The 11707-nt window shown below is 63.8% G+C and overlaps 1 protein-coding gene across 4 annotated transcripts; it reads left to right on the top strand.

Moving 5' to 3' along the window:
* The first annotated feature begins 1850 nt into the window (after positions 1-1850).
* On the top strand, positions 1851-11158 carry ZFAND2B (zinc finger AN1-type containing 2B). 4 transcript variants are annotated; one of them, XM_084643644.1, is made up of 11 exons: positions 1853-1928; positions 2383-2399; positions 2528-2610; positions 4530-4624; positions 5751-5882; positions 6817-6968; positions 7584-7703; positions 7941-8010; positions 8736-8812; positions 9387-9471; positions 9845-11158. In XM_084643644.1, exons 3-11 carry the CDS (start codon positions 2556-2558, stop codon positions 9887-9889), a joined length of 831 nt encoding a protein of 276 aa, XP_084499770.1. In that variant the 5' UTR covers positions 1853-1928; positions 2383-2399; positions 2528-2555; the 3' UTR covers positions 9890-11158. The 4 variants fall into 4 exon arrangements, with proteins under 4 accessions (XP_084499772.1, XP_084499769.1, XP_084499770.1 ...); XM_084643646.1 differs by lacking the exon at positions 2383-2399 and having other exon boundaries at positions 1851-1966; positions 9390-9471; XM_084643643.1 differs by lacking the exon at positions 2383-2399 and having other exon boundaries at positions 1851-1966.
* Positions 11159-11707: the final 549 nt, after the last annotated feature.

Genomic DNA, 11707 nt, shown 5'->3' with positions numbered 1-11707 from the left:
AAAAATAAAAACAAAAAAAGGTGGAGGAGAAAGTTCTGGGCACTAAAATTTGTTGGCTGAATGTGGTGGGGTCTTTCGAGCTCGTCTTGCAGACATCCCTCTCGCATGGAGTGTCAGTCTGACATTCAGCACCAGGCATGGGGGGAGAAATCACTTCTTTTCAGATGCCTGTCTGTGGCAGTACTGTACATGCAAACCAGAGCTAGCAGCGAGTGTCTGTTAAGACTCGAGTGGTGTATCTGCTGTTGGGGTGGTGTGGGCAGCCCCCTGAGGGAGGTAACAGGTTGGGGTGGGGCAGAGCCAGCTGGCAAGTGGCTGGCTAACAGCTTGGATTCTCTTCTCCCCTCTCTTCCCCCCTGCCCCCGTCACTCATTGCTCAGAAAAACCCCTTTCTGTTGCAGTTGCTCAGCCAGCAGCCTTGGAGAGTTGTGACAATGACAATGAGGGGATGGGAGAATATGGAGGACTCTCAGCTGTTTGGTTGTGTCTGCTCAGCATCACTCTTCTTGGAAACCTTGGCAGCCTCTACTCTGCAGTGGCCTAAGATGCTCTAGGGTCAAGTCCCTCCTTTACGGACACCTCCCCAGTCTTCGACGTTCTGCTGGCCAGGAAATCCCCAGGACAGCCGCTACCAGACTTGAGAAGCTGCTGTCTGGAATCTGGGCCCTCTGCCTGCTGGGCCTGGGCAGGAGCAAGGCTAGAGGTGCTGCGATCTAACTCAAGTTCAAGTACTGCAGCCCTCTCCCCTTGCAGCTAAGGGAGCCTGGCTGGTACAAGCCTCCTGCTAGTTAACTTATAGCTCGGGGGGGGGGGGGACCCAGGTGCCCTGGCTTCTACTGGCTCTGACAGTGGCTTGCTGGGGCAAGAACAACTATCTTCAGGACTGGCGAAGGGCAGATATAGCCCCTATCTTCAAAAAGGGGAACAAAGAGGACCTGGGAGTTATAGACCAGTCACCCTAATGGTGATACCTGGAGAGAGACTGGAACAAATCATGAAACAGTCAACTTGTGCGCACCTTGAGGCTAACCGCTTTAGAAGGAATAGCCAGCATGGCTTTGTCTAGAACAAATCATGCCACGCTACCTTGATTTCCTTCTTTGGAGGGGGTACTGGCTTAGGGGAGGGGGGGGAAGCAGTGGACATCATGTCTTGATGTCAGTAAGTCTTGACACAGTCCCATGTTCGTAGAAGCAAACAAGGGAAATGTGGTTTAGATTAATTTACTGTCAGGTGTGCATAAGAACAGCAACACTGGGTCAGACCAATGGTCCGTCTAGCCCCGTGTCCTGTCTCTGACAGTGGCCGGTGTCAGATGTTTTGGAGGGAACAGAGAGGGCATGTATCAAGTGACCCATCCCTTGTCAGCCAGTCCGAGCTTCCGGCAAGCAGAGGCTTAGGGACACCCAGAGCAGGGGGTTGGGTCCCTGCCCCTCCTGGCTAATAGCCATTGCTGGACCTATTCTCCATGAATTTAGTGAAACCAGTTATAGTTCTGGCCTTCGGAGCATCCCCCGGCATGGAGTTCTGCAGGTTATTAGCCCCAGGCTGGGGGAGCCCTGCCCCGGGCCTTATTTGCTCCGGGCTGGGCGTTATTGGGGGGACGTTCCCGGGCGGGGGCGCAGGCTGCCCCCCCCCCGGCTTTGGTCTCTGCGCCAGTGGGTCACGACCCCTCCCGCTCCCCCAGCGGCCGGGCCGGGCAGCCGGCTGGGGAGATGCGGCGGGCGCTAGGACCTGGGGCGGCGCGAGGGAGCCCCCTCGCCCCGCCCACTCGCTCAGCGCCGGAGCAGCCCCAGCGCGGGGCGGAGCCGGGAGCGGACGCGCTGCGGCGTAACGCTGACGTCATCGCGTCTCCCCAGCGGAAGTAGGAGCGAGGCCGGGCTCGGGCGGGGAGGGTCCCACATCGGCCGCCGGGCGGGGCCCCCCCCGAGCCTGCCCGGGGCCCCCCCCGAGCCTGCCCCCCCCGGTGGGTGCCCCCCCATAACTGGGCCCCCCCGAGCCTGCCCCCCCGGTGGGTGCCCCCCCATAACTGCCCCCCCCGAGCCTGCCCCTCCCCCCATAAATGGCCCCCCCGAGCCTGCCCCCCCCGGTGGGTGCCCCCCCATAACTGGGCCCCCCCGAGCCTGCCCCCCCGGTGGGTGCCCCCCCATAACTGCCCACCCCCGAGCCTGCCCCTCCCCCCATAAATGGGCCCCCCCGAGCCTGCCCCCCGCGGTGGGTGCCCCCCCATAACTGCCCCCCCGAGCCTGCCCCCCCCGGTGGGTGCCCCCCCATAACTGGGCCCGCCTGCCCCCCCGGTGGGTGCCCCCAATAACTGCCCCCCCGAGCCTGCCCCCCCGGTGGGTGCCCCCATCTCCCCCCATAACTGGGCCCCCCTCCCCCCGAGCCTGCCCCCCCCGGTGGATGCCCCCACCCCCCCCATAACTGGGTCCCCCGCCCCCACCTGGGTGTTCCGCCTCCCCCCCCCCCGAGCCTGCCTCCCCCCCAGTGGGTGCTCTCCTGCCCCTCTTACTCTCTCTCGCTGCAGCAGGGGACCCGGAGCCGGCCCCGCCGCCATGGAGTTCCCGGACCTGGGCGCGCACTGCTCCGAGCCGACCTGCAAGCGCCTGGGTGAGGCCCCGATCTGGCTGCGGGGGCAGAGTCTGGGGCCACCTGCCCCCCTTGGCCGCCTCTGCCCCCGGTGGGGCCGCGCTGGCTTGGTCAAGTGGGGTTGTGGCTGTTTATTGCCCTGCCACAGCCCAGTGACCTGCAGCATCGCAGCCGGGGGCCAGGACTCCTGGGTTCTCTCCCCGGCTCTGGGAGGGAGGCAGGGTCTAGTGGGATACAGCAGGGGGGCTGGGAGCCAGGACTCCTGGGTTCTCTCCCCGGCTCTGGGAGGGAGGCAGGGTCTAGTGGGATACAGCAGGGGGGCTGGGAGCCAGGACTCCTGGGTTCTCTCCCCGGCTCTGGGAGGGAGGCAGGGTCTAGTGGGATACAGCAGGGGGGCTGGGAGCCAGGACTCCTGGGTTCTCTCCCCGGCTCTGGGAGGGAGGCAGGGTCTAGTGGGATACAGCAGGGGGGCTGGGAGCCAGGACTCCTGGGTTCTCTCCCCGGCTCTGGGAGGGAGGCAGGGTCTAGTGGGATACAGCAGGGGGGCTGGGAGCTGCCGCAGAGGTGCACTCTGTGCAGGGGTGTTGGGGTCACGTGTGTGGTTGGTGGCGCAGTAGCTGTGACTTTCTAAATCCCGTTTCTTTGCTTACTTGGTTGCCTTCATGCTTAAAACTTCCTGACAGAGGCTGTGGGCCCCGTGCTTTGTTACAGTGAGGGGGCGCGGTGCATTCTGGGATGGGAGCAAGGGGCAGCGACCCATGCGGTTCAGTCTGTCTGCAACCCCCTCGGGGAGCAGGGGGTGATTGGAGCCCTTCATGCCAAGGGCCTAGGGAGCTGGCGATGTTGGCATGCCCACCCCAAAGCAGGTAAACAAGTGCCTTTCTCAGCCCTTGTTTGTTACCCGTGTGTGTCTCTTGTGGGCTGTGTCCCAAGTGTTCAGACCGTTGGGGGATGGTGGGGACCAGACAAATGATCAGTCTGACTCCTGGGCACGGTGCCCCGGTCCCTCTGGGGCTTGTTAGCTGATGGTCAGAAAACACTGTAAGTGTTGAGCATCGTCACGTGCCAGGGCACTTCAGCCACACAGCATGTGACGCGCATGTGAGGAGCAGAAATGCCACCTTAGTGTCTGGGGTGTCCCTGCCAAGGAGAACGTGAAATGGCTGTCAACAGGTGCTAACTGGCCAGTCCAGGGCTTGCTCCCGTGGCACCTGGCTGTGTCACAGAGCTCGCTTTGGGGTGGGGTGGCTCCTTTGTGGGGTCGCTCGTGCTGTGGGAGCTGGCTTGGCTTTGCTCTCTCCTCTCGCTCGTACTGCTCACGCGCCATTGAGGCTGCTGCTGGGTGCTGTGTCTTGATTTCTTAGTGGCTTGCCTCGTGCCGCAGAGAGCTGCAGATCCCATTGCTGCTTCTGGTCGGTCTGTGCCCCCTTCGTATTCCAGTGACTGGCATCATCAGTCTCCTCACTGGGAGGGGGAAGGGCGGGCGGGCAGGCGCTGACGGTACAAACCCTCGTTGTCAAGAGCGTGTAGCTTTGACATTAAAACTGTCTCTTGCTGTCTCTCCTACCGCGGTGACTGTTTCGGGGTTGAGTCCTTGGCATCCCTGAAGGAGCGTGAAGAAGCTGTGCCTTCGGCTTGCTAGGAAATATTCTGGATCATTTAAACAACTTTGAAAAGCTACAAACATTTCCTGCAGGCCATAAATGCGGGTTTGTTTTTAAACTGGAGCAGTGCATGCTGGGAGCTGTAGTCTCCGGGAGCTCTAGCTACATATGGAATGGCTCAGTCTTTCAGCGGCTGCAGGCCTGTGACCCTGCAGGCTGTCCCAGGCTGTGCGTGGCTGGGTTGTGCCCTCGGAGCTGGCTGGCCCCTGGGCTGTGCAGTGGGAAGCGCTGACTCTGTAGCCCCTGACCTGCCTGCTGTCTCTCCCGTCTTGCCAGACTTTCTCCCCCTGAAGTGCGACGCGTGCGAACAGATATTCTGCACCGACCACATCACCTACACCCAGCACCAGTGCGCCTCTGCCTACAAGAAGGTAAGTGGGGAGGGGTGGCTGGGGCCTGGCTCCATGCGGAGTTGGCACTACCTGGCAGCCTCATTCTGAGACCTGCTGAGCAGCTCCCGCCAAAACCTCAGGATCAGGCCCCACATGCGCAAGAGAAGCCTGGGACGACGGGCAGGCAGAGCCAGGGGAACTGCCTGGTGTGTAGCAGTGCCTGGCTAGTCTGAGAGCGAGGCGAGCTCAGCCAGTGACAGAAGGGCGCTGGGCGTTCCCTGGAATCCGTGTTGCGATCCTCCAGCAGCCAAGCCCGGCAGAGAGCAGAGAACACGAGGTGGCGACATCTGCCAGGCCAGCTGAATGGTTTCTAGGACCCCAACGCTAGGGGATGGAGGGATCACAGCAGGGCTAATGCACGTGGACTTAGGAAAGTATCTAACGTCGTCTCTGGTGAACTAATTCCCACGGGCTTAGCTCAGAGCGCTGCTCGCGGGGTCAGACTCTGAGCAAAGGGACTGGCAACGAGCTGTTGCCCGGCTCCGGGGAGGCACGGGTGTTAGGCTGGGGGTGGGGGGGTGTAAAACTGTGTGCCCCTATAGAGTAGATGCAGCGTCCAGCAGCAGAAGGGGTTTTTCCATCCCCCCCTCAAGCAGCGATCTTTCCTTCATCTAGCTGGAGCTCCCTCAGGCGACTTGGCTGTGTGTTTTTACACCCCTCAGCGTTTAGCATCACTTCTCTGTGCAGCCCAGGCCCGAGCTGCATTTCACAAGGGATGGGGTAGCAGCTCCGTCACTTGGGGTCTTTAACCCAAGCCTGGCAGCTGCTTTGCAGGCTCTGTCCTATCTCCTCTCGCGTGGCTGGGTGAGACTCTGTGGCCTGTGTTATGCAGGGGCTCGGGATGGATGGTCAGAACCGTCCTTGGCGCTTTAACACCTGTTTGTTCCCTTCACGGATTAACAAGCCACCAGCGTTCCCAGGGGTGTGGCTGTGCCCCGGGCCTGCTTGCTTAGCAAAGGCAGAAATAATCTGGAGGGTTAAAAAATTCCACAGGAGAGAACCATCATCTGCAAGGCAGCTCCTGCCCCTGGGGGGAACAGAACAGCACAGATTGGCCTGGGGTGGGCTGGGGGGCATGTTCAGCCTGGCCTCTGGTGTGTTGCAGGACGTGCAGGTCCCCGTGTGCCCTCTCTGCAACATCCCCATCCCTGTCAAAAAGGGGGAGATGCCTGATGCGGTGGTGGGGGAGCACATCGACCGAGACTGCAAATCCGACCCCGCCCAGCGCAAGCGCAAGGTAGGAGGCTGTGACCTCGCTGCTGCCTGGCCCTATGGGTCTGTGCCTCCAGGGCGTGGAGGGGGGTCTCTGGTCGGCACTCGCCTAATGCTGGCTGGGCCTGTTGAGCCAAGTCTGCTGCTCTCAGCTGACTCCCCAGTGGGCCTTGAGCTAAATCCACGAGTGCCATGGTTCGGCATGGTCTGGTTGGAAATGCTGGGGGCTGTAAATCAGTATGGAGGGGTGCAGGACCGCTGGGGCAGGCAGTGTCCAGGCCTGGAATAGTTGGGGGCGCTGTGGGTAGGGATTGGGGGGCAGCAGGAGAGCTGGGCGCAGGAAGCCCAGGCCTGGAACAGCGGGGGCGGGGGGCTGATGCCCTGGCAGGAACTGAGGGCGATTTGTCACGGGAGCCGCTTCCCGACCCACCGTCCCTTGGAGGCCATGACAGGACCCTGGACCCACCCCAGTTCAGCCACAAGCTGCTGGGCTCTGTAGTGCCCCTTACGGAATAGGAGAGGACAGGTCCTCGCCGCAGGAGTGCCTGTGTGCGGTGCTCTGGCCTGTGCCACGCCAGCCCGATGAGGGGGGCAGAGTGAGCCCTTCCGGCCTTACCTCCGTGAACCTACAAGCTGGCAAAGCCCCTTCACGCTGCAGCACTTGGTCTGTGCCCGCCACTCGCTGGCGCTAGAATTGAATTCCCCAGAGAGCAGCGTGGCTGGGGGGCTGGAGCTGGGACGCGGAGACCTGGGGTCTGACCCGGCCTTGCTGCTGGCGTTGAAGCTCCTGGAACGTACATTACCAGGGCTCCGTCCACTTAGCAAACCCACAGCGGAGTCGGAGGTGAGAGGCGGCCCGGATGCTGCTGCCGGGCTGCTCCGTACCGGTCGGGGACGGCTGCAGGGCCCTGTGTGCCGCGAGCTCACAGCTGGTCACCGGGTGCCTTGTCTCTGGTTAGATTTTCACCAATAAGTGTCTGAAGCCTGGCTGCAAGCAGAGGGAGATGATGAAGGTGATCTGTGACCAGTGCCACGGGAACTTCTGCCTCAAGCACCGGCACCCGCTGGATCACGACTGCAATGGGGTGGGGCGCCCCCTCTCCAGAGCCGGGTAACGGGGGCGGGAGAAGTGCTTCTCCAGGGCAGAGCCACGCTCGCCACAGTGATGACGACGGGAGAACTGCATAAACTGCGCTCTCCCTGCCTCGTGTCTCAGCTCCCCCCTGCCCCACGCCGGCTGGGTCTGCCCCAGGCACCCCAGCTCTGCCCTGCACTGGTTGGATCTGCCCCAGCCCACCCCCTCCTCCCCCCGCGCCGGCTGGGTCTACACTGGGTGCCCCAGCCCTGCCCTGTGCTCTGCGTCCTGGTGCTAGGAGATCTCCTTGCAGAGCTGCAGGTGTAAGTGTCCCTGCCCTTGATGCTGGGCTGCGGTGCAAGCCGCAAGCATGTTCGATGCGCCTGCTGTTCTCTCCAGCTTCTGTTCCTAGCAGGTCTGCTTGGGGGGCCTGACTGGCCTGGGGCACCATTGAGTGACTACCCAGAGAGCTTGGGGGTGAGGCCCCACGCGGGAGATGAGCACACAGGAAAGCAGGAAGGATGTAGGGCCTACGGCTGGGGCTGAGTACCTGAGGGAGGGGTGGGGAGACAGAGGGCTCCAAACCCCCTCCCATGCTGAGCCCCCGCCCAGCAGGGGGAAGCTGTTACTGATGGACGTTGTCTGTCGCAGACACGCTGCGGTTGCAAGAGCCCAAGCATCCTCCTCTGTGGCAGCCGGGACATCGAGCAGAGGAGCTTCCAGACTGGCGACCCGGCCGGCAGCCAGCCCCCCTGCTCCAGCCCCAAGCAGGTATGGTGATGCCCACGCCTCCTCTCGCCCCCAAGGCCTGGCTGCGGTGGTTAGACCCGGCAGCCCCTCCAGAGAGCTGGTGTGTGGAAATCCCCCACCCCCGGGACTGGCACATCTCCTTGGCCTGCTGGGAGCGGCACAGAGCTACCCATTGGTGTGGGGGGGTCCCCACCTGGGCATTGGCCCCCGTGCTGCTCCGCGTGTTAGCATTAACCCTGCTCCTCCTCTTGCGCCCAGAGGCGGCGTGATGGTGACCCTGCCGCCCAGCAGCACCTCGCCCCCTGCCGTTGCACTGCAGAATGGACTGGTGAGTGGCCCGGCGCGAACCTCCCCCAGTGGGTGCCATGGCACGGAGAACTGGGGGCCCGAGCTCCCAGGCTGTGCAGCCTCATCACCCCGTGTGTGAGGTCCCCAGCCAAGCACCAGGCTGCCAGTTCCCAGTCGTGTGCCAGGCACAGGAGCCCTGTTCTGGGCCAGCTCTGTCGCCCACCTCCGAGATGGCAGGACCGGGCCCAGCGCTCCCCAGGACGCCTGTGCGGCGCTCGGCTATGGGGCCCCCATGTGCTCAGTGGCACTGTGATGGAGATCGCTCTGCTGCCTGCACGTGAGAGCCAGGGCAGGCCTGGGCTCTGCTGGAGGCTCTTAGGGGGCCCGGCCCGGCCAAGGCAACTGTCCACGCCTGCCATTGTCTCCCTCGCTCTGTTTTCTGAACGGGGAGCGTGAGAAAGCACCAGCCCCTTGCCACTGAGGTCAGGCTGGAGGGGTGCGAGGAGCTGCTTGGTGAGCCTGTTCCCCGTAGGGGGAGAATGGGGCGGGGGCTCTGAAGCCAGATGCCTTCCCTCTGACCGTGTCCAACTCCCAGGCCTACAGCTGGGCCTAGGGTAGGAGGTGGGCCAGATACACGCACCCCCATGACTGAGGGTGAGGGTAGGACTGTCCCCCGCGGCACAACCTCGGGGGCTTGGGCCCGCCCTGTCTCCAGGGTGTGGCTAAGCCGGGCAGTGCCGTGGGCACACCCCACTCTCCTTTCAGAGTGAAGACGAGGCACTGCAGCGAGCCCTGGAGATGTCCCTGGCAGAATCGGCGCCCGGCTCGGCACGGGCGCTCAGGTACGGTCTGGGGCTGGCGCAGCACCTGGGCCGGGCTGTGTCGCAGCTGGGCGTGCTGGCCCTGCAAGAGGGTGCTTGCTGGGTGGGGCCGGTGACATTCTGATGGTCACCTGAGAGCCGCACCACACAGAGCCTGCATAGGGCACCATTGTGGGGGCGAACTCCCCGGAAGGGGACAGAGGCTGGGGAGGGGCCGGGTGCGTTAACTGGCCTGGGCTGTGATCCCTTCACATCTTGACAACTAATGGGCAGGAACAGAATGGGCCAGGACCCGAGAAAACCCAGGCTGCTGCAGGAGCGGTGCAGTCCAGCAGGTGGCGCCCTTTTGAGCCCCGTTCTCGGGTCTGGTTCCAGGGGTTCTGTATGCGGGGGCTGCCTCTGGGACAGGCCTCGGCCTGGCTCCGTCCCAGCTGGGACACCTGCAGCCTGGCTCCCGAAGTCCCGTGCTGTGTTTGCACGGGGATTGTCCCAAAGGCTCCCCCGGCCTCTCTGGGCTCGTTAGCCAGCTGCTTGAGCTGTCCCTGGGGCGGCGTGGGGTGTGGTCTCCTGCCCCTGAACAAACGGCTGTCTCCAGCAGCGCGCAGGAGGAGGAGGACCTGGCCCTGGCGCGGGCGCTAGCCGCGAGCGAGGAGGAGTACCAGCGGCGGCAGCAGGAGCAGGTGAGCTGAGCTGAGCTGGAGGCTCCGTGCTGAGGCCCAGCAACGCCAGGCCGGGCAACTCAGCTCTCAGCAGGTTCTTCCCCGCTCCTCGGCACTGGGGCTGGAGCTCTGCACCCCCGCTTCCCGGCTGAAGTGAGCCAAGGCCGGACTGTCCCTGGGGGGCAGCCTGACCTGGCTAGGGGAGCCGAGCCCCTGCAGGCTCCAAGGGGCAGCAAAGGGGAGGGCTCAGCCCTGCTGGGGCGAGGCCTGTGTTTATTGCAGCAGCCCCATCCCTGCCCTGGAGGCCCCCGGAGTGCTGCTGGGGCCTGCGTGGGCCGGGCATGGGGCACTTGCTCACTCGTGCTATGTCACATCCAGTGTGTTCACGTTGCAGGCCCAGAGCCGGAGTTCGAGGCCATCAGACTGCAGCATGTTCTAGGCTGGGAGCACCACTATGCCTAGGGCCTGCCCGCAGCACTGGGTACCATCACCCAGCTCTGCCAGGCCCTGCCCGAGCATCACCTGCAGAGGGCCGCCAGGGGCTTCTCCTGCCTCTTCCACAGCTAGAAACAATCAACCAAACGCTGGCCGTGCCTGCTCCCTGTAGAATAGACCTTAGCTGAACAGCGAGCTACGCCATCACTTTGAGCTGCACGGGGCTGCCTCAGGCCACACCCGGTTCCCACGCACCAGAGCCGGCCACGGGTGTGAGGGGCGCCCTGCAGCTGCTAGCTCTGCACTCTTCTCACTTCCTGCCCGAGGCTGCCTGGGCCGGAACTGACCCCCACCTCTTCCCCCTCCCCAGGTGCCCAGGAGGAGGGATGGTCATAGCTGGGTAACACTAATTTCCCCCTCAGTGGGAACTCAGCCCTGGCCCTGTCGGCCCCACAGGGCCCCTGCAGCTGCACTCACTGTGCTGACCACTCTATGTAGCAGAGTCCCCTGCCCTGCAAGACCTGGCACCTTCCCTGCCTTGACATCCCCTGTGCGTGACTCCCTGCTGTCCTGCAGGCAGGGCCCAGCTGTGGGGCCAGGCCAGCCTTTCTCAGCCCCTCTCCTTAACTCCTCGGGTGCTGGATGTGGGGGAGGAAGCTGGGAAAAGCAGCTGCCCTGTTTCCCATGGGAACACAGCCTCTCCAGGCTGTGACCACGGACTGCCACAATGCCACTGCTAAGAGCCACCCCCTCCCCCAACCTAGCCCTTGCCCTGGGACGACACCTGTCCTCGAAGCGGAGCATCTCCCCTGATGATAGGGACCAGGCCCCTGGTGATAGGGACCAGGCCTCTGGAGTCTTCCCCAGAGCAGCCCCTTCTAGTCCTGCTGACGGCAGGGCTTGGGGCCGGCCTGGCATGAGGCCAGGGCCCTGCCAGCAGACTGCTGAGTGGGGGGGCTCTCCTCAGCTCGGGCCTTTTGCCGGGCGATGCTGCCTGAGGTGCTCAGTGCAGATGCTTGGACACGCCGGAAGCTGCTCCCCTCCAGCTCTGCGTGCCCAGGGCTCGGCGCCGCCGGGCCTTGCTGCAGCGATGGCCGCGTGTGCCGTACTGGGTGACAGCTGCAGCCGGGCGCCTCGTCCTGCGCCCTGAGCTTGTGGCCGGGCCGGCTGCGGCACTCAGGAGCAGGGGTGGCGAAAGGTTGCTCTCTGCAGGGCTGGAGCTGTCTGGCGGCCAAGTGCTGCCTGGAGGGAAATAAAGTCCTACCCAAAAGCAGGGTGTCCATGGTCTCTTTCTGGGGGGGAAGGGACCCTGCCCTGGGCTGCACTCACAGTCCAAGAGCCTGAATCCTCTGGGCCCGGCCCAGGTACCATACAAGCAGCGCCTGGCCTCCTGCCTGGGCCGACAGCACGCGGTAGGAGCCATGGGGGTGGTAGGAGCTGGCCTGAGGCCCCAGCTCCCTGCAGGCCGGCTGCCAGAGCAGCTGTGGGCCCAGCACTGGGGCACTGTCCCCCTCCTGCCACCCCAGCTTTGGGCTGGGCTGTGGTGTTGGCTGGGAGCTGGGGTCCGACTCCAGGTGTCTGTGGGCGATGCCAAGGAGCAGAGGCTGCGTCCTGGCCCATTCGAGCAAGGGAGGGGGCTGGGCTGGGCCCAGATCAGCCCTCTCTGGCCCACGTGGCTTGGTACCTTCCCTGCTTAGTAGGGTGTGCTGCTCCTGGCCTAGGCTGTAGCCTGATGCCCCTGTGTCACGGAGTCCCTGGGCGATGCTCTGGGACTGCTCCCCACGAAGCCGGTCAGGACTCTCGGGAAGTCGCCTTTCTGTGA

The sequence above is a fragment of the Lepidochelys olivacea genome (assembly GCF_965140295.1).
Source record: "Lepidochelys olivacea isolate rLepOli2 genome assembly, chromosome: 11".
Classification (NCBI taxonomy): Eukaryota; Metazoa; Chordata; order Testudines; family Cheloniidae; genus Lepidochelys; species Lepidochelys olivacea.
The sequence above is the reverse complement of the archived record's forward strand: the minus strand, read 5'-3'. Positions and strand labels throughout refer to the sequence as shown.

Coding starts and splice junctions, on each gene's coding strand:
- ZFAND2B (XM_084643643.1), top strand. CDS start 2,556: ATGGAGTTCCCGGACCTGGGCGCGCACTGCTCCGAGCCGACCTGCAAG. Junction 4,625..5,750: donor GCGCCTCTGCCTACAAGAAG/GTAAGTGGGGAG, acceptor GGTGTGTTGCAG/GACGTGCAGGTCCCCGTGTG. Junction 9,472..9,844: donor AGCGGCGGCAGCAGGAGCAG/GTGAGCTGAGCT, acceptor TTCACGTTGCAG/GCCCAGAGCCGGAGTTCGAG.